This window comes from Castor canadensis, chromosome 6, assembly GCF_047511655.1.
Source record: "Castor canadensis chromosome 6, mCasCan1.hap1v2, whole genome shotgun sequence".
Taxonomy (NCBI): Eukaryota; Metazoa; Chordata; class Mammalia; order Rodentia; family Castoridae; genus Castor; species Castor canadensis.
In genome coordinates, this window is record NC_133391.1 from 17,314,968 (window position 1) to 17,342,334 (window position 27,367).

At 42.2% G+C, this 27,367-nt stretch overlaps 2 protein-coding genes and 2 non-coding genes across 8 annotated transcripts in view; all 4 read right to left on the bottom strand.

The window, feature by feature from the left end:
- Sumf2 (sulfatase modifying factor 2) overlaps positions 1 to 13,288 on the bottom strand; it is a 26,851-nt gene extending 13,563 nt beyond the window's left edge. For all 4 annotated transcript variants that reach the window (XM_020153578.2, XM_074075794.1, XM_074075795.1 and 1 more), the window contains exon 1: positions 13,138 to 13,288. In XM_020153578.2, the coding sequence (XP_020009167.2) occupies positions 13,138 to 13,231 (94 nt within the window). In that variant the 5' untranslated portion in view covers positions 13,232 to 13,288. The remainder of the gene's footprint in view (positions 1 to 13,137) is intronic.
- Positions 13,289 to 13,382: 94 nt separating this feature from the next.
- On the bottom strand, positions 13,383 to 24,334 carry Cct6a (chaperonin containing TCP1 subunit 6A). 2 transcript variants are annotated; one of them, XM_074075787.1, is made up of 14 exons: positions 24,099 to 24,334; positions 23,679 to 23,742; positions 21,561 to 21,695; positions 20,504 to 20,677; positions 19,829 to 19,932; positions 18,888 to 18,998; positions 18,449 to 18,608; positions 18,283 to 18,365; positions 17,318 to 17,414; positions 16,379 to 16,526; positions 15,724 to 15,857; positions 15,010 to 15,112; positions 14,160 to 14,232; positions 13,383 to 13,913 (listed from the first exon to the last, which is right to left on the bottom strand). In XM_074075787.1, exons 1-14 carry the CDS (start codon positions 24,233 to 24,235, stop codon positions 13,841 to 13,843), a joined length of 1,596 nt encoding a protein of 531 aa, XP_073931888.1. In that variant the 5' UTR covers positions 24,236 to 24,334; the 3' UTR covers positions 13,383 to 13,840. The 2 variants fall into 2 exon arrangements, with proteins under 2 accessions (XP_073931888.1, XP_073931889.1); XM_074075788.1 differs by lacking the exons at positions 18,283 to 18,365; positions 18,449 to 18,608.
- Positions 16,188 to 16,329, bottom strand: LOC141424499 (small nucleolar RNA SNORA15). The gene has a single exon (XR_012449412.1). It is a non-coding gene; the product is annotated as a small nucleolar RNA SNORA15 (small nucleolar RNA).
- On the bottom strand, positions 20,814 to 20,948 carry LOC141424509 (small nucleolar RNA SNORA22). The gene has a single exon (XR_012449419.1). It is a non-coding gene; the product is annotated as a small nucleolar RNA SNORA22 (small nucleolar RNA).
- Positions 24,335 to 27,367: the final 3,033 nt, after the last annotated feature.

Below are 27,367 nucleotides of genomic sequence, written 5' to 3' on the forward strand. Positions count from 1 at the left end.
TGTTCACACCAAGGAGACATTTCTCCTTCAACATCTATCCCACCAAAATCTCCACCCTTGGGCAATAAAAAAGGCTATAAAACCCAATTTCCAAACTGACCCAGAAGACCACTGGTTTCTGGGACCCACTACATGACCCCATGCAGCCTTTCATTTCTCATCTCTACAAATAAAACTTCAATGAATTTGGCTGCTCTAGTCTGCCTTTGATTTCTATCTAAGAGTGGACTGAGGACCCTCACCACCCGAGCTCCCCTGCGTATCATCTTGACAACCATGAAGTGACACTTCTTCTTCACCTGAGGTTGGTACAGGTTGCACTAAACTGGAGGGGACTGCCTAGGAAGTGGCCATGATCATCTGGCACTCCAGCGGAGTCTGTCCTCTAGGAGATACCCACCCACACACACACACCATGGCTTAGCTACAGTGGGACTCTCAGACCTGCCGAACCCCTCTGTTTTTCTTTCTCTCTCTCTCTTGCTAAGGAGGGTTTCTCCCTTGGGAACCTGGGGAAAAAACTCCAAGCCCTCTACAGATGTTAAGGCAGGGATTCCGAGAAATGGGGGGCTGGTCAGGGGCTTATACCAGACTGCGAATGCTACATGGGTGGAGTTAAAAACTCAGTGCACCAAAACTTTTTTCCTCTCAACTCTTAGCTCCCTTTCATCCTTAAATTCTCTCCCTTTCAGATCTGACCCGCTAAGGAGGAGGTCTGAAAACGAGTGGGAAGGAAAGTTTCTCTTCAAGCTACAAGGGTGCTCTGGCTGGGGCAACTCCCCAGTGGGACCTGAAGGCTGAAGATGCAACTTCCTGACCCACCCTGAGGCTCCAAAGGTGGCTAAGTATTAGAACCCCTCCAGTTATGCCTGCAGCACACAGATGATCAGATCTCTACACTTTCTTCACAGTTCCTGTGGCCTGCCAGTGGAAGTCACCCCTTACTTCCAGTGCTCCAGTACTGCCTCTGGCGGGATTGACCTGGACAGCACTGACGACAAATAATTCCTCATGTGTTGAGCCTGGAACGCTCTTTCCTCCAATCCTCAGCTTCTCCTTCTTCTTTCCCAAGTAGATCAGAATGAGTGGCTTCCCCTTTGTCCTAGACAGCAGTGAGCGTCCTTCTTTAGCTGAGATCCCTACATCCCCCCCCCCCCACCTAATCCTTATACTATGTCCTCAGGAGCTCCCTGCTGCAGCCCCCATTTCAACTGAGTACACCAAAAAGAGCTGCTCTCTAACTTGGGCTTACCCAAGTTACCCTAACTTTGTTAGGCATCTGGTTGATCTGGTTAAGCAGGTTCCCATAGTCTGACCTCAGGGAAAAAAAGAGTGCTTTACCTGAGAGCTACCTAAGGAGATAGAAACCTCAATGGTCTTCTCTGTTTTTGTCCCTTACTGCAGCAAAAAAAATCAAACAAACAAACAAAATACAACGCCTTCAGATGCTCCCTCTCTTTTCATAGAAAAAATGTATGTCTAACAGGATATGTAGGGGAACAAAAAAGTCTACCTCATCAAAAGTCCCCATCCATGCCTCCACAGGGGTCCTCCCTCTGGCCATACAAGCCCTCCTGGTTACTTTAGAGCCCCTCACTGATAGAACTGTTTTTAAATTACAAGCCTTCAGCTAGCAGAGGAGAACTAGGTACCTGAGTCACAAGGCAAACAGGCAAACTAAGATGTATGGGCAAAAAAAACTGATCAGGGTCACTCTGGGCAGGTGTCTGCAGCCAGACATACCTAAATGTCTTCCCTACAACCTTAGTCACAGGTGGCAGTGGTGGGAGAGCACAGGATCCACTTAGAGGATCTCCTCATCTGAGGACGCCTAGGTAAAAGAAGAAAACTCCTCTTAAGACAATCAATTTTCCCTTGCTTCCCTTTTTAGATGGGGAATCAGACTTCCAGGATCTTGGAAGGATCCCCCCACCTTGTCTGCTTACTAAAATGTTGGGAAGACCTTGATCCAAAAAGTCTTCAACAACAGTTACTCAAATTTTACTGCACCCAGGCCTGGCCACAATATCCTCAGGGAGATGGGGAAGAATGGCCAGAGACAGGGAACGTTAATGATAATACCATTCTTCAATTAGATATGTTCTGTAGAACAGAGGAAAGTGGAGTGAAGTCCATATGTTCAAGTTTTCTTTTTCCTTAGAGACCTCCCAGAATGACTAAACTAATGCAGGCTAGATACCCAGACCATGGTGACCCTTTGCAAAAAAATTCAACTCCCTTGAGGAACCAGAACACAAAAAAACCATCTGATGCCCAAGGGTGCCCAACAATGTCAAAGGGGGCTTCCCCTATGACAGAAATCAAATCTCTAGGGAAACCACAGGAGATATATCCCATCCTGAGGAAATTGACTGATGCCCCATCAGCTCCCCACTACCCCCTTACCCAGGCATCTTGCTCCCTGGACTTTGCCTCATAGGACTCTACCCTCTCCAGTTAATTCCTGGAGGGGATAGGGCTCACATTCCTTTTAGATTAAGTGAACTTAAAAGAATAAAAAAGGAATCAGGAAGTTACACAAAAAACCCGGATCAGTACATCCAGGCATTCAGAGAAGTCAGCCAAAATTTTAAACTAACTTGGAAGGATGTAATGATATTGTTATCTCAGACTCTCACTTTTCTGGAGAAACAGCGAGTACCAGATCAGGAATTATCACTTAGTTAAATGTGGTCCCACAGGCCAATCTCAGACCCGGCCCTTGGAGGGGGACAAGGGGAGGGGGAAGAAAGACAGAGACACTGGATACCTAAAAGGGAATACCAATTCCCAATTCCCACAGGAGATCAGGCAGTGCCAAGATATGATCCTAAGTAGGACCCTGAGAATGACAAGGATGAATGGACCCGTAACCACTTCATCCACTGCATTTTTAAAGGTCTAAAGAGAGCCAAGATAAAACCCCTTAATTACTCCCAAGTGGCTGTATAGGAAGGACCCTTAAGAAACCCCAGTAGCTTTCCTACAGAGACTTAAGGATGCTTTACAAAAGCATACCAACACTGCACTGTAGTCACAAGAGGAAGAAATCATCCTAAAAAATAAATTTCTAACACAGTCAGCCCTAGATATTCGTAGAAAGCTTTAAAAGCTGATGGCTATAGGGAGCAGAGATCTAGACCAATTGGTCCGTGTAGCAACATACATATACTATGATAGGGACTTAGAAAAAGAAAAAACGGACCTAGAAAAGGAAAAGAGAAAGGATAAATGGCAGGAGGCTCTGATAGCAGTGCTCAGAGAGGTTCCCCCAGGGCAGAGTCCAAACCCATGGACATATTTTTAATGTGGACAGGCAGGCCATTTTAGGAGGGAGTGCCCCCGGAGGAAACTACCTCCAGGACCCCACCCCATCTGCCAGGGAGATCAATGGAAGGCATGCTGTCCTCAGTTCCAAAGGGAACCAATGCCAGGGCCTCCCATCCAGGCTCCTGTGACCACCATAAAACCAGAGGAGCCCAGGGTGATACTTAGTATTGAAAAGCACAAGGTCAGCCTCCTTATCGATACTGGAGCCAGCATTTCCAGCTATTCCTTTCTCTCCTGGACCCAGGTCCTCCAAGAAAATTTCTGTTCTAGGCATATCAGGCCAGCCCCTAGAGCATTTTTCACTCAGACTATAGCCTGCTCCTGGGGAGATTTTCACTCCTTTTTAATTGACACAGAAATCCCTACTCTTCTGCTAGGGTGAGACTGTCTATCTAAATTGGGGGTGCAACTCCTTTTACCCCCAGGGGAGTACTTTTGCTTGCTGCTGATAGAGGAACAAGTAAACTCCACAGTGTGGACAGATGGACATCTGGATGCACAAACAGCAGCCCTAGTCCTAATTCACCTCAAGGACCCCTCTTGGTTTCCCCATCAAAAACAATATCCTTTAAGACTGGAAGTTAAGGAGGGGCCAATTCCCATAATCAAAGACTTAAAGAGACAGGGACTGCTAATACAATGCTCCAGCCCATATAATACTCCTATTCTTGGGGTCAGAAAGGGACCTAACAAATGGAGGCTAGTCCAAGATCTCTGCCTGACCAATGAAGCAGTAGTGCCTCTCCCCCGTGTAGTTCCAAATCCCTATATGCTTCTAGCCCAGATACCCCAGGGTACAGCTTACTACTCTATCCTGGATTTAAAAGGACACCTTCTTTGCATTTCCTTACACACTAAAAGTCAACCTATGTTTGCCTTTGAGGACCCCATATGAAAGTCTGGACAGGTCACTTGGATTGTCCTCCCCCAGGAATTCAGAGACAGTCCCCATCTCTTTGGGTTGGCTCTAACCCAAGACTTGGCAAAATGGCAATACCCATGTTGGATCTGGGATCTAAAGGAGAGATGAGTGAGTATCCCATCTCCCATGGACAGCACTATGAGCCCTGCATCCTGACAGTTATAAATCTGCATTCCTACGCCCTGAAGAGGAGATACAGGGTCTCATAAATCTGCATGGGGCTGATAAACAAAATGCTCTCAAGGTTCTTCCCATCCGCCTCCCCAATAAGGGGCAAACAGACCAGCTCATCTGAGAGAGCCTGCGTGCACAAATCTATGGCCAATAGAAAAAACCCACCTAACCCTTACTCTAACCCAGAGTTAAAGCGTCCATAAAAAGCCCCAGCCTTCACCTGAGCAGGGAGCCAGCGGTTTCTGGGCTCCATTGCACTGCTCTAGCTGTAGCCTTTCCTTTCTTTCTCATAAATCCTACTTTATGTACCAGCCTTGGCTCCCAAGTCAATCAGGTGCCTCATAATAAGCCAGTTCTCTGTCCTGTGAAGGCAAGGACCCTCAACATGAGCCCACAATATTTCACACTGGCATGTAACATTCACAAGCTACTCTACTACAATATGTAGATGACCGCCTCCTCTGTGGACCAACCGAGCCTGGCATTTTGTGAGACACTGAATCCTTATTAAACTTCCTAGCAGTTAGAGGTTGTAAAATCTCTAAAGAAAAAAGCCCAATTGTGTCAGTCTAGGGTTATATATTTAGGTCTTGTACTGGAGAAAGAAATGAAGGCTCTAGGAGAAGATAGGATCCACCCAATCCTGATGTTTCCTCTATCTAAGACTCAAGCAATTGAAGGCCTTTTGGGGGGTGACAGGATACTGTAGAATTTGGATCTCAGGATATGCAGAGCTAGCCAGGCCCTTAAATCAGATCCTTAAGGAACTGCAGAAGGATCCCCAGCCTTTTATTGAATGGGATGACAAGTCAGAAAGTGCATTCCAGCAGTTAAATCAGTTCCTTATGACAGCTCCTGCCCTGGGTCTCCCAGTACAGGACAAGTTTCAATTATATGTCTGTGAAAGGGGAGAACTGGCCCTGGGGGTGGTGACTCAGCCCAGGGGCATCACTCCCCAGCCAGTGGGCTACTTAAGTAAAAAACTAGATCAGGTAGCCAAGGGATGGCCAGGATGTCTTCTAGCAGTCACTACAATTAGTCTTCCAGTGCCTGAAGCTCAAAGATTTGTCCTAAACTGACCCCTGACAGTTTACACCCCACATGACCTAGGGGAAATTTTAAACTCAAAACAGAGGTTACTCTAATAGTTTTAGGGATAACGGCACTGATTGCAGCCCTAGCTGGAATAATCTATGGGGTGACTGATAATCATATAACTGCAAAAAGCCTAACCAAAGTAGTAGAGGGCACCTCAGACCAGGTAGGCCTTGCCTTTAAAGGACATGCAAAGGTCTTTGTCATCCCTTGCCTGTATGGTCATGGACCACCGCCTAGCCCTCGATTTTCTTTTGGCTAAACAAGGAGGCATATGTGCCATGGCCAATACTTCCTGCTACACACATATAAACACTTCAGACAGTGTAGAGGTACATCCCTTCTCCTTCCCAAGAAACATCTGTTTGCACCAAGGAGACCCTTCTTTGACATGCATCCCACCAAAATCTCCGCCCTTGGGCAATAAAAAGGCTATAAAACCCAATTTCCAATCTGACTGAGGGGACCACTGGTTTCTGGGTCCTCTGCATGACCCCATGCAGCTTTCCTTTCTCTTCTCTACAAATAAAACTTCTCTGACCTTTGCTGTCTAGTCCACCTCTGATTTCTAAGGCCCCTCACCACCCGAGCTCCCCTGCCTATCACTTGGGGCACTGCACAGGCTGGTAGCCTCAGACCAGCAGCCTTTAGCTATAAGGTTCCCAACATCTGAGCCTAACCAAACTGTCTTCTTCCTTTTGCAACCTTCTGTCTCCCTCCTCTGACCCATTCCCTTTGCCTGCCTACCTGCCAAGCTTGTCTGCCCTACACACCCCATCTGACCAGACTCTGGCCTTGTCTCTAAAGTATTTTATTTAGTAAAATATTTACTAAATAACTTTGGGCTTTGGATTCTTTTGGCCCTGAGGTGGTTGTGTGAGTTTGGGATACTGTCATGTTAAGAGAGACATTGAGTAATCTCAGTTTCCTGCTTTTATGGATGTAAAATTTCTGTTTAAAAAACCTAGCTTTTGCTCTGCCTAGCTCCTCAGTTTGAGTTTTAGTTTTGTTTCTTTTTAAAATTCACTCGTAAAAACCTCCCTGTTCTAAACATAGTTGTTTAAGATGTGGACTGCTCTAGGGTAAAAAGTAAATTATACTTTAGAGTGAATTTAGGCTAACTTTAGAATTTCCTTTGATGGCCTCTGGGCTCTAGCTACCTAATATTAAACAGAGATTAGTCCAGTTAGAAAGTAATTTCTTCTTGAGCCTCCCCCCCCCTCCCCCGATCCCATTGCCTACTGCCTCTCAGGAACCAGGAACATGCGTGTGCACAAAGTATCTGGACCTGCCTATCAGCTCCAGCCTGGGAGCCAGCTCCACCTCCAGTCTCTCAGCACTGGCTGACACTCCAGCCCAACCTCTCAGTGTGTGCCTAAAAAGCCCCGCCTAGCCAGCCTATGCAGCCAACTGCTGCCCTGGCACCTCAGGCCATACAGCTGTTTGTAGCTGTGAATATACTTAAATTCTCTAATAAAAACAGTGCCATTTAATTAAGAATTAGATATTGGCCACTCATAAAGTATAATTCATTTACTCTAAAGGCAAAATTATTCTATTAATATCATATTTTTACACTAGAATATGAGTTTTAGACATGTACTTAAGATAAAGAGAACTTAATGGTACTAAGTAATCATTGGTTTTGTTTTGTATTTTCCTTACAAAACTTTAATTGTTCTTTGCTGATAAAATTAGGCTTATAGCCACGAGGTTAAAGAAAATGGGTTCTCATGTGTGGATATTTTAAATAGTTTAATTAGAAGTTTTATTCATAACAATTATTTTTTGTTTTAAAATTAATAAAATTTTGTTCTCTATAGCTCAAAGTAATGTCAGGTTGTAAACTTGTTAAAGATCATTTCCAAACTGCAGATCTGTGAATGGCTGGGTTCTACAGGGTTTAGATTCTTGGCTTCTGAGGTAATAACAAAGCACATTTATGGGAAAATCCAGGATTTAATTATAAACACCTGGAACAAACTGAACACTAACAAAGCTTAAAGGATTACTGCCATTTGCCCTAGCCATAGTAATCCTACATTTAAATAAGCCTTTAAAACTAAAGCATAGGACATTATATTCGAAGGAAAAAATTCTACTATCAAGTAATGTCACATCCAAGTGTTGGAATTAAAGACCCTCCGGTGCCGAAAACAGACACACAAGAGACAGAAAATCCTGACAAGGCAATTTTCTCTTTATCAAGCGGGTGCAAGCATGCGCTCAGTCCTGCTAAGGAACACGCAAGCACAAAATGGCTGACAGGCTCCTCTTTATATCCTTGACGCAGTTGTACCTGCCCCTCACCCGGGATTTGTCCAGGTAGGAGGGTCACAATCTCCCTCAATCAGCTAAAAGGCTTGGGGAATGGGAATACAGTTGGCAGACAATGGAGTCGTACTGGAATCTGGAAGATGCAAGGATCCTTTAAGCATGCAAGTCACCTAAGATGGCGACCTAATTTTTAAGTAATCTAAGAGGATAACAAATACTTTGATAGAAAAGATTTTTTTTACACAAGGAGGCTAACAAAACTTTAAATCCCACCTTACCTTGCTTCAATTTAGTCTTTTCATTAGCATGCCTAACTCATGGACATCTGTCTCTCAGGTGTTATTCCTATAATAGACAGCTATTTTGAGCCTGTATGTTGTATGTAACTTGTCTTTGTGTTCCATTTGAGAGACCTTTTGGAGAGACCACGTGGTCACAGGAAATGCTGCCGCCACGATGGAGGCATGTGTACAGTTCCATCTTGAATAGGAAACTCATGGGTGATGCCATCTTGCCATCCTCTAGGAGAATTATAACCAACTTGTGGTTAGAATTCTCTAGATTAATATGGTTTTTATACACGTTGTTTTTACTGCATTGGCCTGTTAAGGATTGGGTCAAAAACAGAGTAAGTATGTTAAAGATCTGTTACAAACTACTTAGTAATCTAGCTGACTAATCTTATACAAATAATGACAAAGAAATGGTTTAAGAGTGCACTTTGAAGTAATGTAATTGTTTTGTGTGTCATTGTGTGTGTTTTCTGTATATGTCTTTGTCTCCTACCAACTGTGGCCACTTAATTTTTACTTTTTAAAGCTCATTATGCATGCTTATATTCTTTAGCACGCCTGGGTCGTAACATTTGTGTGTCTATGTGTTTGTTTAGATGTCTTCAGAAAAGTTAAAATGTACACAGCTATCTCAAAAGTTATCTAAAGTTCTAATCCCAACCAGGCCTGACTATTCTTTGCCTAAGGACTAAAGAAAATTTATGTACAATAATCTCAATCTGTTTCATTCTATCGTGAGTGCAATTTACATTTTTAAATTTAATTTTCTTCCTGAGTCTTTTAAGGTATAGGTTATTAAGAGTTTTATTTAATTTTTTAAATTTCTTTTATTCATATGTGCATACAATGTTTGGGTCATTTCTCCCCAAGAGTTTTATTTAAAACAGTGTTATCTAATTCAGGTTTTTACAAAGGTTATTTCAATATACAAATTAAGGTCTTAAAGCTTATAAGTTTGTAACTTAAAGTTTGCCTAAAAGTCTTCTAAGGTCAAAATTTAAGTTACCAATGTGTATTTAAAAAACGGGTTTCTGTTTTATCAAAATAACTATCAAGATCTTTTGGTGCTATAGGCTGACACAAAATGTTACCAAAACCAAACAAAAGCTCACTCTCCAGATATAATGATAACCTTAAGTTTTTAAGAGTCTATAAAAAGGTGACTAATCCTAAAATACCAAACTATGTGTATCACTAACTCCCAATAACTAAATCTGTAATTTTTTGGCTCTAGGTGCTACATGCAGGTCAACAACAATCCTACTATGTGTTCCAAGTCATTCTGTTAGTTAACATCTTCAGTCTAAAAAGCAATCTCTTAACAACATCCAAGCTATGGCCCTCAGGCATTGGGTCTCCTTAACTTTATGCTCACCCCTTTAGCTAATCAACAGATTGTCTTTGTACATACTATCTTTTCATTTTACGTGTTGTTTTGGTATTAGCCTCTTTGCCCAGTGCATAATAGTTCTGATATTTTGGCGGATGGGTCAACATTCAGGACTGACATACCATCTTAAAGAATCCTCATGTAGGGGTGGAGAGACTGTTCCTTAGGGGTACCCTGCTACTCCCTTGCTCCACAGATGTGTGACGGAAACAGGTCTAAGGGACCTGTGTTGAGGCTTCCTAGAACACGGAGACACTCCAAGGATCCAGAAGTTCTTTTTTCATCCTCTCCCTTAAAGGGTAAATTTCCTCCTTCCCATTTCCCTCTCTCTCTACACTGGTTGACATGGGGTTAGCCAGCTCAATTATAACGAATTCCACACTTGGCTGTGTCCTTAAGTGTTGGGAGATGCTTTGATCCTGCTAGCCAAAAATAAGATGACTAGTTCTCTTCATAGCCCATTTAAGATTATTTACTGTTCTTTACATCCTGCTTAAATTAGTCTCTTGTCAGACACAAAAGTCCTAAGGTATTTTTCTACTAACATTAAAGAAACTAAATTTAAACTAAGTAAAAATTCTTTAAATGGTTCTAATACTCCTAGTGCCTTATGCATGTATCTAAATGTCATAAAATTATTTATAGAGTTAAAGGTGTATATGTAAGCAGCTATAGTTCTTTTATCTAAGGTAACTTCTAATAAGGTCTTTGACATTTCTGCTCTTTTGAACAAATACTAAAAGTTCTAACATTTAGGTTTGACACCTGTTTATAAGCTAAACACTGGTTTATCTGACATTAACTAGATAAACACTGTTTTGTGTGTGTGTGTGTATATATATATATATTTATATTCAATTGAGTATTAAAGCAGGAGCTATTTGAAACTCCTAACACTGCCTTCCCCTAACCATTGGAAAAATTAGGGTTTTTAATTGTCAGTACAATAGTCAGTACTGTCAGTATAGTACTGACAACCACTAATCTGTTACTTTGCCTAACCAAAATTCAAGGCTTAAGTTGTAATTAACCATGGTTACTTTAAGTTTTGTCATTACAGTTCTGATCCTTCAAAAACATTCACAGGCAAGCCCATGAAAAATAACTCTGACAAGCGCTTATTTATTAACCAGGACAGACATTCTTAAGTATTGGGATTGATTTTCATTTTCCTTGTAACAATAACTTTATAATGTTACCTGCTAACACTTTACAACAATTTAAAGGTGCCAATACATCCTTTATGGGAAAAGCAATTAGATTTAAATTAGGCTCAGCCTAAGAGCCATTTTTTAAAAGTAAATCTCTTAATTTGGCTAAAAAGGTCACATTGGCACTGACTTCTTATTTGTTTGATGCTACTTGCTCCCCTCTGTTGGACAGAATTTGACCTTCTGGACTTTCTGGACAGAGCTGCCAAACTGGCAAAAATCTTCAGAGATGACTGTTTAGAGAAACAGTTTAAAAGGATGTGACCCCCCCCCCCACCACCAAGGTGGTCAGCATCCCTCAACTTCTCAAGAGGAACAAGTGGCATTCAGCCACCCAAGACACATGAGGGGACTTCTCCAGATGTACATGGAGAGAATTATGCCAGACCTCTAAAAGTAACCAAAGCCAAGAGAATTTAAAAAGGGGCTCTTACACATGTGCTCTAATATTTAAGCCTTCTGGGCTTCTGGCAAAAGGCCCATGCCTTTGCCTACGTCTTCTATTTAAACAAAGACAATATAGCTTTCAATGGTGTCTAGCTTCTGCTTAGGGACACTAAGTCTCCTTTCTATACAGAACTGACACATTAATGTTTACTTTCTAATTAGACTAACACCTGCCCCTTGGTACATCTGGCCCCTAATGTAGTCAGCCCTTAATTGCCTACTATAGTGACAGTCCAAAATAGAGGGTCATTAAGAGTTAAAAACAGCTACAGGCATAAACACCTACAAGTAAAGTAACCATAAGACCCCCTTTCACTTTTCAAAATTTCTTTGTCCTTCCTGCCACACCTGTAAGGACCCCTTCTGATGCTCCTATCAGTATTAAATGTTCAGGTCATGCCTTCTAAATCAGATCTATCTCTTCCAGAATAAAAGCCTTTAGAACCCAAATTATGAGGCAACAAGGCTATCAAGCTCCACAAACAAATGAGATCTCCATGAGCAATCCAGATCTCCAGGAGAAACCTTAACTATGCCGGACATCTTGTGACCAAATGAGCCCTAAGGAAAAGGAGTAAGAAAAGACAACTTCCTTTTATAGGTAGGGCCTGCTGCTCCTTGTCACCTCAAAGCAGATATTGGAGATGGATGACCCCCGCCACCAACAACCTCCCCAAAAATACTTTTTTGGAATACTGTCTCTTAGGAAGAGTTTGAGGCAGCCTAGAAGTAGGAAAAGTTTGGGGCTCATGTAGGTTGCCTGGGGATGGGCCAGACCACCCTGGCCTGGCTAGGAACTCCCATGCCCCTCCCCACTTGTTCATTATTGGGCAGGAACCTCCTGGGCCTGCCCTCCCCATGGCACCTGAAAAAGAAAAGCTTGCTCTCTCTGCCAGCGGACTCCACCTGCACCCACCGTGCCCTCTTCTTCTATTCCTTTCCTCGCCTGGCAGAACAGGTGACTCCTCTTCTCTCAATAAAGCTAGTCTACCTCACTGCATCCACGAGCTCTAATTGGATTCTTCCATTTGGAGCACAAAAACCAAGATTTTCTGATCACAGACTGCACCAGCGCTGTTAACACAAGCCCTGTAAGTTTCTCAAAGGCAGAGTCCAAGTCTTTGATATTCCTTCACTTTGGCCCTCTTCTTATTATGACATACTCACACTAATTTCATCCACTTTCAGGTTCTTCCACAAGACCAGGGATGTTGCTCAAGTGGTTCAGCACTTGCCTAAGAGGCACGAGGCCCTAAGTTCAATCCCCAGTCCCCCCAAAATAATGAACCCAGATTCTTGAACAAACAAGTTTCAAGGAAGGAAAAAAAGAAAAAGAAAAAAAAAAGGGGGGGGGGCAAGCAGAGACATCTCAAAAGGGAACTATAATGGGATGGAATTAAAAGGAACACACAATGACAACGTATAAACTTTAGTTTGACCCTAACTCAACAAACTCTACCTAACAAACATTTTGAGACACTGAATTTGAGCAGACCGGATATACTAAAGAGTACCGTCAGTATTTAAGATGGGAAGTTATTCTAATGTTTTGGGGGTGACTTGAGTTTTGACTATTCAAAACTATTACGAATAAAATGGTATAAAAATGTAAACAGCACAAAAAATGGTCAAAAGCCTGGACATACTTCTGGCTCCAGACAGGGCTGGAAGCAGCAAGCTGGCTGGGGTACATGGGAGCCCCTGCCTGTTATGCCCTGCAGACATTACAGACATTGTAATTTCACAATGGTGTAACTTGAACAAGGAGTTTCGAGTATTCAAACTCCAGTACCACCAAAGTAAAAAAATCAAGTAAAAGGAAAGGCGCGCGTTCAAAGAATGCTACCAAGGGCGGCGAGGTCAGCCACAGCCGCCGGCCCACCTCCCTACGGTGGCGGTTCGACCCGCCCGTACTCTTGTCCCCCACGAGGCACGGCGCCATCCCTCTCCCGCTGTCCCTGGGACAAGTAGCGCCGGCAGGAAGGCAAGCACACTGACCTAGCTGGAACCAAGGACGGGACAGTAGTGGCAGCAGGCACAGGAGCAGAGGGAAGCCCATGCCGGGCAGTAAGGAAAGCGCGCTATTACGCATGCGCCACGCACTACTCCACGTCAACCCGCCCGTGAGCCGTCAGCCAATGTGAGCTGGACTACCCGCAAAGCACGCTGGGACAAAGAACAGCACCCAAAGCCCCGCCCCTCCCCACTGGCCTCTTTAGTTCATCTGTCACAGAACAGAAGGGTTCGACTTAGACTTGGTTTATTGCACTGCTAAGCCCTGGAAATACAAAACTTTACCGGGAAAGAACAGTAATTTGGGTAAAAGATCAGTGGGACATATTTTCTTGGACCATAAGGTTGATAGGCTTGAAAATAATAAAAACATCCTGTTTGCTGGATAAAAAGGGCCTGCTTTATGAGGGTATACTTTTAGTGCGATTTAACAATACTGTAATTTCACAATGGTGTAATTTGAACAGTACCAAATTTTTTTTTCATATGGGAAAACAAAATTCCTTTGAAAATTCTTTGTGCTGGGGGTATGGCTCCAACAGCAGAGCCATTCTTTGCAAGCATGAAGTTCAAACCACAGTCCCACACATATACACACAAAAATTATTTGAAGCTTGGACACAAATTCCACATCTGCATTCCTCAGGATCATCCTGTATTCAAGTTCAGATGCATGGGAGGCTTCAATTCAGCCTTTCAGAGATGACATTCCAGCCCTCATGATTTCATCAACCAGCAGAATGTTGGTGGCAATCACAGTGCTACAAGGGAGGGAAACAAAATCAGATGTCTCAGATATGAACCCCGGTTTTACTAACTTGCTGTTTCCACTAAAATGCACACATTATATCCAACTGGTTTTCCTTTCTCTCTACACACAGGGCCATTTTAGTCTCTGCTCATGATTGACTACATTCCTGGGGGAAGGTGATGACAAAATGAACATAACAAATGCAGAGTATGACAGTTTCCTAAAAGCTGTTTTATTTTGGTTTTCTCAAACTTACCAGGAGTGAAGAAGCTGTTTCTTCACACAGTAGTTATCCCATACACCCACTTCTGCTGCTACCATTGGCTCACCTGAAAGGTAAACAGGTCTTCTTAAAAATCACAAATAGTTGGTCATAGTATCAGATACTATTTATAAAAAAAGGAAACACTTTTTCTATTTTATGAAGTGTTGCCAACTCTAGAGTACAAAACAAAGCCAACCAAGACCTTTAAAGTGTGAAAGAACAGTAATTGTGTGCTCCTTTGCTCACCAAGACCCCTCCAGATCATTTCTCTCACCTAAAACATCTCCCCAGAGATGATCTCTATTTAGATGACACCTAGAGATGGGTACTCTACCATGTGGCTACAATGGGCTTTTCACTTCCCTGATTTTGAAACCTTTTGTATTAAATTAACAATAGTGTTGACACTAGGTCCTCCCTTTGGAACATGTACAATCTGTGTTGTAGGGGATAATACCGGGATAGGATCATTTCATTAGATCTGATCCCTTTTTCTGATATTATTTACTATCCACCTGAGAATATGATTCTCAAATTTCCTGATTAAAAAACTAAGTCAAGCCCAATATGAAACCCTTCAATATTACTAAACTAAGCCATGTACTCCCACTCAGCAACATCTCCAACAAATCTATACTCTATGAAATTATTGAAATGTCTCCTCTGCTCCCTAAATGTATTATCTAGTCATTTCAGTTTTCTGTATTTTATCAGAACTTACAGCCAGTTCCAGATAGTACTGATATCATACTGCAAAGCAACAAGCACTGCAAGATCCCTTTGCCCTTATCAGCCAACTTTCCTAGCTTCACCTCATTTATATTATCTAGTATTCTCTTACCTGTGTTCAAGTCCACACCTACAAGTTGACCTGATTCTGAATGTTCTGCTTGAACTTTAACTAGTGTTTCCTGAAGGTCAAAACCTGAGTTCTGAGCAAGAACCTAAAGTAAACAAATATAATTATTGAAAAGATAGGAACTGAAAATCGAGAGTGAAGTCTTCAATATATAGTATTCCCAATTAATTTTTCTTGAGGGGGTAAATCATTGAAGAGAGAACCATTATTTATGTTCCCTTCAGAAAATAGCCAGACTTTTAAAAGTTACTTCAAACCCACTCCAAACCCAGCAACACACTGGTCATGAACAATAACCTTCAAATGAGAATATAATAGAAACCAATGTTTAACTAAAACAACAAAACGCAAGCTTGTACTCATGTATAACCCCCTGGAGGCAGGGTCCTGGTCTGTTCAAGGGAATCCTTGAACTCAGGAATTCTCCTGTGTTAGCCTTCTAAGTGCTGGGATTACAAGTGGGAGACTACCATACCTGGTTGCAACTATTCTCCTGCCATCTGAAACTTCAAAGACAAGCAGGTCTCCCAGAGGAATAAAGTACTTTAAGATGATACGGGGATACTTAAGCCAGAGAGAAAACTGCTCAATCTCGCTAATTCAAAATCTGTATTATGATATAAAAACTATTTTATCACAAAGTTTCAATCAGCTAAACTGTTTGATGTAATTTAGAAAACTGTTCAGTATTCACACCTTGGGAATAATGAGCAATGCATCAGCAAATGCTTGGACTCCAAGCTGGGCCCTGCCCTTTACACTGGGCTTATATTTGATCAGGGCTTCTGCCATTGCCACTTCTACTGCACCAGCACCTGGAACCACACAGCCTGTTGGGGAGAGGATGCGAAGAGAAATAATAAGCAACAAAAAATAAAACTATTTATATTTTAAATAAAGCAATTGTAAAAAAAAATCTTTAAACCAAAAACACTAATGAAAGCTTCTAATTTCTTACAAGTCCACAGTGACCCCAACAATTAAAATACCATACTGCATTTGTTTGTTTTGCAGTGCTGCAGATCAAACCCAGGGCCTCATGTTTGCTAGGCAAGGGCTCTACCACTGAGATACACCCCCAATGCATAGAATTGCATTGGAAAGCAACAAGCAACTAACACAGCAAACAGCTCCTATTGGAAAGCTGTATCACTTCATTTATTTGTATTCACTTTTAATAATGAATGATACACTATGGAAAACACAGCATACCATCACAGTCATTTTAAAGTGTAGACTTTACTTTTGCATGGTGTCTGGCTGTGTAAACTACTGATCAAAGAACACAGTATTCTGCCATGCCTTTTAGACCAGCAAGAGAAAATAAATTTAAATACAGTGAGGTTCTTACCATCATCAATAGCATTTTTGACAGCCCTCAGGCCATCTCTTATTGCATCTTTGATTTGAATAAGTGTATGCTTATTTGGTCCTTTGACCAATAATGTGACAGAACGGGGATTGTTACATTTCTCAATAAAGGTGAACTTTTCTTCTCCCTGTACATAGAAGATAAATTATTTTCAAAAGCAGTACATGGCTGTGCAAAGAGTGAGTAGAGAGTAGGGGGCATATGGGAGAATACATAGCATACTAACAAGGAGCAAATCATATTAAAGCAAATCTTAGTTTAAAAAGAAAAAAATCATGCCTATAATCTTAGCTACTTGGGAGGATGAGATTGGGAAGGTTGTGGTTCAGGGGCAGCTGAGGCAAAAAGTTCACTAAATTCCATCTCAAAATAATAGCTGGGCGAGAATTCCAGCTGCATGGGCGCATGTGTGCGTAGGGGTGTGCTGAAATTGTGAGGATTGAGGTTTGATGCTAGCTTGGACAAAAAAAGACTGTAAGATTCCAATCTGAACACAAAAAAAGCTGAGTATGGTGGGCAGGCCTGTCATCCTAGCTATGGCAGGAAATGGAAAACAGGACTGTAGTCCTGGCTGGCCAGGGTAGAGTGAGACCCCATCTCCAAAATAACCAGAACAAAAAGTGCTGGAGGTGTAGGTCAAGTGGTGGAGTGCCTGCCAAGCAAGCACAAAGCCCCAAGTCAAACCCCAGTCCCACCAAAAAATAAAAGCTAAAAAAAAAAAAAAAACCAAAACAAAACAAAAAACCCTAAAAAACCCACAAAGAAATCTATTTTTCCCCTTGTCAATGCCTGTCATTATTACATATAAATTACCAACATGTATATAAACAAAGAAAACTGATTCTGAGCTTGAGTTTTTCTAATGAAGAATTCATGAATAAAAAAGTACTATTAACTTTAGGTACAAAATACACTTACCAATGTATACTCATAGACAAGTCCTGCATATCCCAAACAGTCAGGATTTAGGTCATCAAAAGAATTTAGGGCTACCCCACCACAGGCAAGAGTCAGCCTGAAATATTAAAAGTTATTTTTAAGGGAGAAATATAAGTAACATTAAGTTCCAAAAGGTGGTCAAGAATTTCTAGGAGAAATTCTTATATCTTAATTTCAGAATTACATATATGCATTCCAACCAAACCTTTCCATTCACTGAACAGATGAAAACTGGTCTTTTCTCTTAACTCTCCATTTAAACCTCCCTCCCATGGTCAGCAAATATTCCACTATGAAATCTTAATGTGCACATGAGCTCTTTGGACAAAGTATTTCTTTCTCTGGTACCTCTTTATGTTGTCTTTTGACAAGGAGAAGTAGTTACACTATGTCACAATACAAAAACAAAATAAATACAGAGGAATGTTCACACAATTACTCACAATAGCCAGAAGGCAGAAATAACTCAAATGCCCACTAATGGATGAATGAAATGTGGTACACACACATAAAGGAATACTGTCTGAGAAAGGAATGAGATGCTGATGTATACTACAACACAGGCATTAAAAGTAAATAACCCAGGTGCAAAAGGATAAATGTTGTGATTCCACTTACAAGGGGCTGGGTGTAAGGAAAAAGCAGGGAGTGGTCATGTGGGATGAAAACATCTTGGAGACAGTGGTCATACAACACTGAATTAAACATGTAAAAATGGTTAAAATAATAGCTGGGTATGGGGGTGCATGACTGTAATCCTAGCACTGGGGAGGCTGAGGCAAGAAGAGTGACTTCCAGGCCAGTCTAGGTGACATTAAAATAGTAAATTTTATTTATATTAAAAGGAAAAAAGCAAAAATAAAGTAGATAGGAGGAAAAAGGAAAAACCCTAATCCACTTGCAAAATAAGTGCAGTTCACAATGCTCAGATAACCTCTCCATACCTCTCCATATTCCTCCTTTTAGCTCTGCGCAGAGCTACTATGCCTTCTTTTGCAAGAGCATCTAAGGAAAATGGGTCAATTCCCTGCAATAAAAATAAATTAGTTTTGATCTTTTAGCTTAAAGATAAAGAACAGACTATTTAGTTTATAAAATGTTCATTCTCACCTTCTGATTAATAACAACAAATCCTTTATCTGAGTCACCACAGACTTTCTTTTTCAGTTCTATTATTTTTTTAACTCTGTCCTCAATGAATTTTCTTTCAGCTCTTACTAGTTTTTCTCTCTCTTCTGCACTCTTGTAAAAAAAGCCAGAATTCACTTCTCTATAAAATAAAAAGTTACAGAAAGAGGTAAAGTGGTTGTATTTTGAGTAGAAGACAGCAGCCTAAGAACCTGGGTTAGTCTTAAGGGTCAGTAAGTCACAGAAAGCTCCAATCCTGCCCCTTGTACAGTTCTAGAGGTCATTTCATCTAGGTCTCCCAAGCCACACTGAGACAGTGTTATCTTTACTTTGGGAAAATGCATGTCAAAAAGAAGTGGCTTGCTCCAAAACAGCAAGCAACTCTCCCCTCTGCTCCATTTCAAAGGGACCACGAACTCACGTCTTCTCATATTCTAATGACACATTGCATGTGAGGATGTAGGCATTTTCTACTCTTTTCTTCATATCAGGATGCCGTGCCCCATGATCCAAAACAAGCCCTCTGATTAAGCTGTAGAAACACACAAGAATGTATCATCGATTTCCAGATGAGTGTAACATATACTAACAAAATTAAAACATGAAGCTGAGACTATTTGATAATTTTTACACCAATCCGTTGTATCTCTAGAATTATCCACACAAGGGCTAGGGTCATGGCTCGAGTGGTAGAACACCTGCCTGCCAAGTGCACAGAATTATCTGGGGGGCTTATATTTTATTTTATGTAGTACTAGAGTTTGAACTCAGGGCTTCGTACTTGCCAGGCAGGCACTCTACCACTTGAACCACCCTCCAGCATACATAGAATTATCTGAACAAGACTTTCAGTGAAAAATAGGGAGATCAATTATGAAAAAGCAGTATCACAGAACACAGTAAGACAAGAGTCTCAACCGGCAGCCTATCAAATTGTCATTCCCTCTTTAAAGCAATGTTTTCAAGCAAGGTCTTTGGGGGTAAAAAAAAAACCTTGAAATTTACAACAGTGTCCAATTATACTTTATACTAAAAAAGCACTAATCATTCTGGCCATAAACTCAGCACACCAATACCCCTCATTTCAAAAGGATATAGTACCCAGTAAAGGTATCACTGAGCAACTTACCCAATACAAATCTGTTTATCCAAAGATGTAAATAAATCAGTCAAAACTATGTATTGTATGAAGCATCTATAAGTTTCTAAATATACTAATTAAGTATATTAATAAGAGGTAAGTATTTCAGGGCTGGGGGTGTAAGCAGGTAAGAGTACCTGCTTAGCATGTACAAAGCTCTGGACTCAATTCTCAGAATCAAAACAAAACATAAAAAGTATTTCATGGCACTTGCAACCTACCTTGTGTCTGTCTCAGATTTATGTTTCATTTCCATGATCTCAACCATGAACAGGTCAATAGGTTCATCTTTTTTTTTAATGGCCAAAATGGAGTCCACTACAGCCTAACAACAGAAGTACAGCCATTAAAATGAATTCGATTAGCAGAAGCTCAAAGACGGTTTCTTCAATTTAAAATGTCTTGGGCGGGGGGGGGGGGGGGGGAATGTGCACAGGACACAGTAAAAAATACAAAATTCTGAACTGATCTTTTTCTATGAGTAAACAGAATATACTACAAAAAAAGGCTGAAGTCATTCACATCCTAAAAATCTCAATTTGTAACTGCTCAAAGAATCACCAGCTATTTTGTTTAAAATACTGGTAACGAGCCAGGCACAGTGAGGTATACCTCTAATCCCAGCACTCAAGGCTGAGATAGGAGGACTTGGGAATTAGAGGCCAACTGCACTAATAGCAAGACCCTGGCCTCAAAAAACCAAAAATTATTTTACATTGCAGAGACACGTATTAGGTAAATTTCCCTAGGACAAAAATGAACTACTTAATTTCACACAGTACGACACTGTGAAGATTTTACTTAAAACCCTATAGTTGGAATTGGTAAAAACACTGAAGTTTCTACTCCAGGATTTCCACATGTAATGTACCACACACATGAAACTCAACACATACCTCTGTTAAGACATCTGCAAGTTCAGCATGAACTTTAGTACGAAGAGATGTTCTGGCCACATCTATAAGTGTTTCCCTGTCCATCTCTCTGCTTACTTTGATTTGTTCCAAAAACTCAAGGGCTTTTTCCTTTGCAGCCTCAAAACCTTCAGTGATTATTCTAGGATGAAGACCCTGTAATAAACAGACAGTGCAAAAACCATCACTAACACATCACCAATTAGAAAATGCTATAGTTCATGAACGTTCAGATAATTATTTGAAGGGATATTGTGGATCATTCATACTTCTTAATGCAATTAAAGTAATATGATGTGCTGACTTTTTGAATACATTTAAAAGGACAGAATACTCCTTTCAATGCAGAGGTAAAGAACAGACTTTACTCTAGCACAGAGTCAAAGCCAAGAGAACTACAAAGCACACTTGGGTGTTCACTGTGCATCCACCAGGAATAATTCTAGACTCAAACCTGTGTCCTAAACATCTGCAGTCAATAGGAACATTTTTCTTTAGGTAATCTCACTTCACATCTTTTAGCAATAAAAGTAAATAAATGGAGACTAAGAGTCTACTTTCTCTTGCCAGGTAGTTCTGACAGATTAGTATTCAGAGGTTTGCTTTAACCTTGGAACTAACTACTCAGAGTTAAAAATGCTATAAAATCCTTATTTAAGGCGGGCACCACGTTTCATGCCTACAATCCCGGCTAGTCAGGAGCATTGCTGTATGAAGCCAGTCCAGGCAAACAGTTCTCAAAACTATTGAAAAAAACCCATCACCAAAAAGGCTGCTGGAGTGGCTCAAGGTGTAGGCCCTGAGTTCAAACCCCAGTATTACAAAAAAAAAAAAAAAAAAAAAAATTAGATGTAAACATTTAGTTGATTTTTTCTTATACAAATCATATGAAATATAATCTGACAAAGATGCTCCCACCTTTACATTCTGCTGTGTGGCCTTAGCTACTATTCACACATTAATGTGCACAAATTCACACCAAGCATTTCATGTTCAAAGTAAAAGTAAAACATGGCAGAAACAAGACAGGCAAGCATACCTCAGAAATGTAGAGATCTGCCTGCTTCAGCAGCTCTCCAATGATGAGGACATTGGAGGTAGTACCATCACCAGTTATGTCATCCTGGGCCGTTGCTACTTTTGCTATTAAGGAGGCTGTTGGATGTTGAATTTGCTGAAAGCAGAGAAAGAATTACTGAAAAAACTCAAGGAAATCGGTGAAGGGCATCTTTAAATTGTCCAAGATGTCACTAGATATGACTTCAATTTAAAAGGTTCAAGTAGCTGCTTTGCACATCAATTTATGATAATCAAAACTCTTGTGTAGATTTGGTAACTTCTTAGATTTCCACTTTACTGAAGAAGAAACTTAAGATGAAGCTAAGGTATACTCAAGATGACAAATAGCACAAGAAATTCACTGCTTCACGTGTTCACTTTATAACTACGTTATGCTGTAATGTTTAACTATTTCTGTATTTAAATTTCCCAAGAAAAAAACAAAACTAAGAAGCCACACAGCTATGGCTTTTTGGTATCAAATATATTTAAACTATGGTTCCACTTGTCTCATGAGCACAGGCCACCACTTAGCACACTAAAAACAAACAGAAGTGTCATAATCCTGTGTGTATTAGACACAATAAAATATGTATGTTAGGTTATGATAAAAGTAAGTAAGTAAGGCTGGCAGAGTGGCTCAAGAGGGAGAGCACCTGCCTCCCAAGAGTGAGGCCCTGAGTTCAAACCCCAGTACAACAAACAAAATCTAAATTAACCTAATAAAAACCACTAAATTTCACTCTCAATTCAAATCAGAGACAAGCCATTTCCTTTTCTTGGATTTGAATTGCTAGGTTTAAATTTGAATTGTGAGGTTTAAATAGAGTATGACAGACGTTCCTCTCAATTTAATTTTTGGTTCTCCTGGGGGGTTTGAACTCAGGGCCTCACACTTGCTAAGCGGATGCTCTACCACTTGAGTCACTCCACCAGCCCTTTTTGATATTGGGTGTTTTCCAGATAGGGTCTCTAGAACTATTTGCACTGGCTGTCTTCAAACCTTGATCCTCCTGATTTCTGCCTCCTGAGTAGCTAAGATTACAGGAGTCAGGTGTCCAGCTTAATTTATTGTTGATCCATGGCACTTAAAAAGAGAGACAGAAGCAGGAAGTAGTGAAGAGGTCTGGTAGAGATGAATCAATTCAGGTTGTAATACACATGTGCATGGAAGCAATGTTAGGAATCTCTCTGTATAACTATCCTTATCTCAAGCTAGCAAAAACGCTATGTCTTTCTTATTATTGCTTATGCCTTCTCTTCAACAAGAGGGCAGAACAGGTTCTGCCTGGAAGGGAGAGGAGGGGACGGGACAGGTGGCAGGGGAGAGAGATGGCCCAAACAACGTAAGCACATATGAATAAATGAATAAACCAAAAAAAGAGAGAGATTGTGTTTCCCGCAGCTGAAGGTGGCAACATGAAATTTAACGGAAGAATTGGCTGTTTTCCCAGTAATACCAAAGAGAAAACAAACAAAAAACATCACTCATTTTTTAAATTTCTTCTTTTTTTCCTTGTGGTGTTGGGAACCCTACAACTCCAGCCTGAAAAATTCCTGTTTTTAAGAAAAGGTACTGTAGGTGGGGCGGCTGGAGACTCGTACCAGCTATAATCCTAGCTACTTGAGAGGCTGGGATGGGTTGGAGGCCAGAGGGAGCAAATAGTTCGCTAGACCCCATGTCCAAAATAACTAGAGCAAGATGGACTGGAAGTGTGGCTCAAGGGGTAGAGCCTGCAGGTGAAATCCCAACACGCGCCCCCCAAAAGATACTGTAATCATCCTGCTGCCCATCCGATAGCGTCAACCGACCTTCATTTCTGAGGTTGTAATTAATCTTAGTAATTACAGACTTCTCTAAGGCAGACCTGCAAATGGAAAAAGGTCAGGGATTCGGGCGTAATGGGCCTGTCACACTCCGGGCCTCACTTTCCTGTACGGTCAGTATTACTACTAACCACATTGCTTTTCTGCTCTCCACTCAAAACCCAGGCGAGTAATTTCTCCCACCCCGACGGTGAGTATTAGAAGCCTTTCTGCAAGCGGCGTGGGCCACGGAAAAGACCAAGCCCTTTCGGACGTAGCGTGACAGCCTCACCATTTCGTGAAGAAGCACGTGGCCGTCTTTGGTCAGCTTGACGTCTCCAGAGCCGGACACGAGCCTGCGCAATGCAGCAACAGACGAGTCAGCCCGCGCAGTTTCCAACGGAAACCAGATTAAGAATCCCGCAAGAACCCTGTTTCCCCCTCCCCCACAGATGTTAGGGCGCAGGGAACGCGGGGCTGATCACCTCCCTGCAAGGGATCGGTGCGATGGCCACGGGGTGGGGCCGCGCACGCGGGCAGCTTTGTCCTCGGAGGCCACCGCACCGCTCAAGAGAAAACGGCTGGGACTCGCGGATGGGCTCTGTGCAAGACACAGGCCGGACCGTGAGGAGCCGCGAAGAGGGGTCTGCGGAAGCCCGGGGCGAGTCTCCGGTCCCCGGCCCGCCAGGCCCTCCCGCCGGCGCCGCCTTACATCTTCATGGTGCCCTTAGGCCCCAAGTTGGTCCTCAGCACTTCCTGCAGCCCCCGCGCAGCGCTGATGTTAACCGACAGCGCCGCCTGCGCCCGGGCCACTTCGGCCTTGGGGTTCAGTGTCTTCACGGCCGCCATAGCTGAAGAACAAGGTCCGAGACCAGCGTGAGCAGTACGCAGACCCCGGCTCAGCGTGGCCGGGGAGGCTTCTATCCGGGTCTTCTGGAAAAGTCTGACGCTCCCGGCCCGCCCCCAGCGTGCCCACGCTCCATCGCCATTGGGCCGCGGGTAGGCTGGCGCCCGCTCATTGGCTCGCTGCCGCACGGCGCCTGTGGTCCGCCCCTCGCGTGCCGGCCGTAGCGCCATTGCGCACGGGAGGAGCCATCTGGGCTCGTAGAGGTCTGGAGTCTTTGCCAACCAGTGTTGTCTACCCCGGACCTGAGGACGTAGGCGGGGCGGGCGGCCCGCTCTGCGCGAGGCGGGGCCTGCAGGCGAGGCGTGTGAGATGAGACGCTCTTTGGTGGAGGGCGTAGGGCGGGATTCTTGCCTCCGGGGTTTCGCTCCCGCGTTTCCTTTGTTTATTCCGTCAGTGGCGTTTTCTCCACCGTGAACTAGGTGACCCACAGTGTTGAGGTGCTGTGGGGGACACAGAAGCGAACCCGTAGGATCCTTTCCCGTTATCACACGGTTTTAAGGTCAGGGAAGGTTTAGTAAGGTGGAAAGTGCGAGAGTTTTAGTATTGCGTTGGGAGTTGAGGAGAAGCAAGAATCAGCCCGTTCACAGCGCTCAAGTCGCTGCTGAGGCCTCGGACACCCCCAGTCTGATTTAAAAATTACAATTTCATTAAGCAGTGAGGTCCAGCCCTTGAAATAACTCCTTTTTTTAAAAAAATTGCACAATTTCCCGGGGACTCAACTACTAGAGTGCTTGTCTTGCAAATGTAAAGCCCTGACAACCTCCAGTACCACAAAATAATAATTAACAGGGCAGGTGGAGTGGCTCAAGTGGTAGAGCGTCTGTTTAGCAGATCCGAGGCCCTGAATTCAAGCCCTAGTAGTACCACCATAAAAAAAAACCAACAAGAACAACAAAAACATGCATATGAATTCCTGCTTACAAGTAGAGAAAGGGCGTGGAAGGAAGGGCCTGGCGTTTTTAGAGAAAGGTGACAGGTAAGATGGAGGGAAGAAGGTCGCAAGACACAAACCTGCAGAAACAGATTCAGCTAGTTAAGAAGGCCGGACCCTGGAGGTGGAATGGAGGGTTAATTAGGGGAGGTGACCAAGGATGATCAAGACAGTGTTGAGAAGTCCACACAGGCGATTTGCAGAAGGCTGGGGATGGGTAACTCAGTGGTAGAGCTTTCATGTGAAGGCCCTGGGTTCATTTCCCACCACAGCAAAACAAAAATGTGATGAGAGCGTATTTGAGACGGAAACAGGCATTCCTGATACGGGGAAGAAAGCATCTTAACATGACTCTAAACAAAAAAAAAAGGCGAGGATCGAGTCAAAATATAAACGCTGACTATACAAGAAGTTCAGGATGGACTGGGGTGTAGCCCAAATGGTAGAGTGCTTGAGTTCAAACCCTAGTACTGAAAAGAAAAAAAAACAACCCAGGATCTTTTTATTTTGTGAACCTCCCCAGATTAATATGTCTATAAAAAGGAGATGGTGCAGAAACATACACATATATACAAATATAAATATGCACATATATGTGTATACAGATAATAAAAGGCATGTCCAGTGCCTTATTTAATAACATATACATCATTAAAGGACTAAAAGGATATACCTCAAAATGTTTTCAATTTCTCCATTTTTTTTTTTTTTTTTGGTAGTATTGGGGTTTGAACACAGGGCTTTATGCTTGTTAGGCAGGCATGCTATCATTTGAGCCACTCCACCAACTCAAACTATTTTAATAGTAACTATTCTTGTGTGTTAGAATTACAGCTGACTTTTCATTTTTCTTTATTTTTAAGATTTATATATAATTTTTATTTTAAATTACTTATCTTTTGGAGTGCTAGGGATTGAGCCCAGGGCCTTGTACATACCAGGCAAGTGCTCCTACTAACTGTGCTATAACCTCAACCCACCTCCCTCCTTCCCTCTCTCCCTCCCTTTCTGCTGTGCTGGGAGGTCCAACCCAGGGCTACATGCATGCTATACAAGTGCTCTACCACTGAGCTGTACCGCCAATCCTTCATCTTCCTTCCTGCCTTCCCTTTTTCCCTCCCTCCTTCCCTGTCTTCCTCTCTCCTTCCCTCCTTCTCTGGGTTTGAACTCAGGGCCTTGCATTTGCTAGGGAAAGGTTCTACTATTTGAGCAATACCTGCAACCCTCCACTTTTCTTCATTTTCAAAATGTGTTTATGATCACTTAACAAATTTAGTTCAAATGTTAATAGGTCAATTCTTTTTGGTAGTTCTGGGAATTGAGCCTAGGGCCTTATGCATGCTAGGCAAGTGCTCTGCCAGGAGCCCCCCCAGCACTAAATTTAAATAGAAAACATATGCATATAGTAAAAAAAAATGAAAGTACATATCACCTAAGAATACTTGAGGTACTGTATTTTAGTGAATTGTTGAATCATTTCTGTATTGTATTTGGGAGTAACAGACATTTTTGTTAACCATCACAAGGTACAGATTTTTTATAACATCTGACATTCAACTTGAATCGATTGTCCTAAATTGCCATAGTTATAAGGTAACTAGTCATTATTGATTCGGGGTTGCACTGCATATCTAGTATTTCTCATTCCAGCAGTTTCTGTAAAGGGGCAAGTGTGATGATAAGAGGGGGGCTACCTCCTACTTGTTTTACTGAGTCTCACCATACCCTGGCCAAGGCCTGCTGCTCCATCTTTATTCATTATTCATCTTTACTGTTAGCTTCTGACAACTAAGCAGGAAAATACAACACACTTAGTTTGATTATAGATACACACAAGCTTGAATATTTCTGCACTGAAAGGAAAGTCATATAGTTTATTACCACCCGCTGCATTTTGTATAGTATCTTTTTTTTTCAGTACTGAGATTTGAACTCAGGACACACACCTTGAGCCACTCCACTAGCCCATTTTTGTGATGATTTTGTTTTCAAGATAGGGTCTCACAACCTATTTGCCCCAGGCTGGCTTCGAACTTCCATCCTCCTGATCTCTGCCTCCTGAGTAGCTAGGATTACAGGCATGAGGACCACTGGCACTTTCTGAGGGATCTGCTCTATGACCATTCTGTTAACTGCATGAGAA

Coding starts and splice junctions, on each gene's coding strand:
- Cct6a (XM_074075787.1), bottom strand. CDS start 24,235: ATGGCGGCCGTGAAGACACTGAACCCCAAGGCCGAAGTGGCCCGGGCG. Junction 19,933..20,503: donor TTGCAGATGTCTTAACAGAG/GTATGTGTTGAG, acceptor TTCTGTTGTTAG/GCTGTAGTGGACTCCATTTT. Junction 14,233..15,009: donor AGGTGTGGACTTGAACACAG/GTAAGAGAATAC, acceptor TTTACCTTTCAG/GTGAGCCAATGGTAGCAGCA.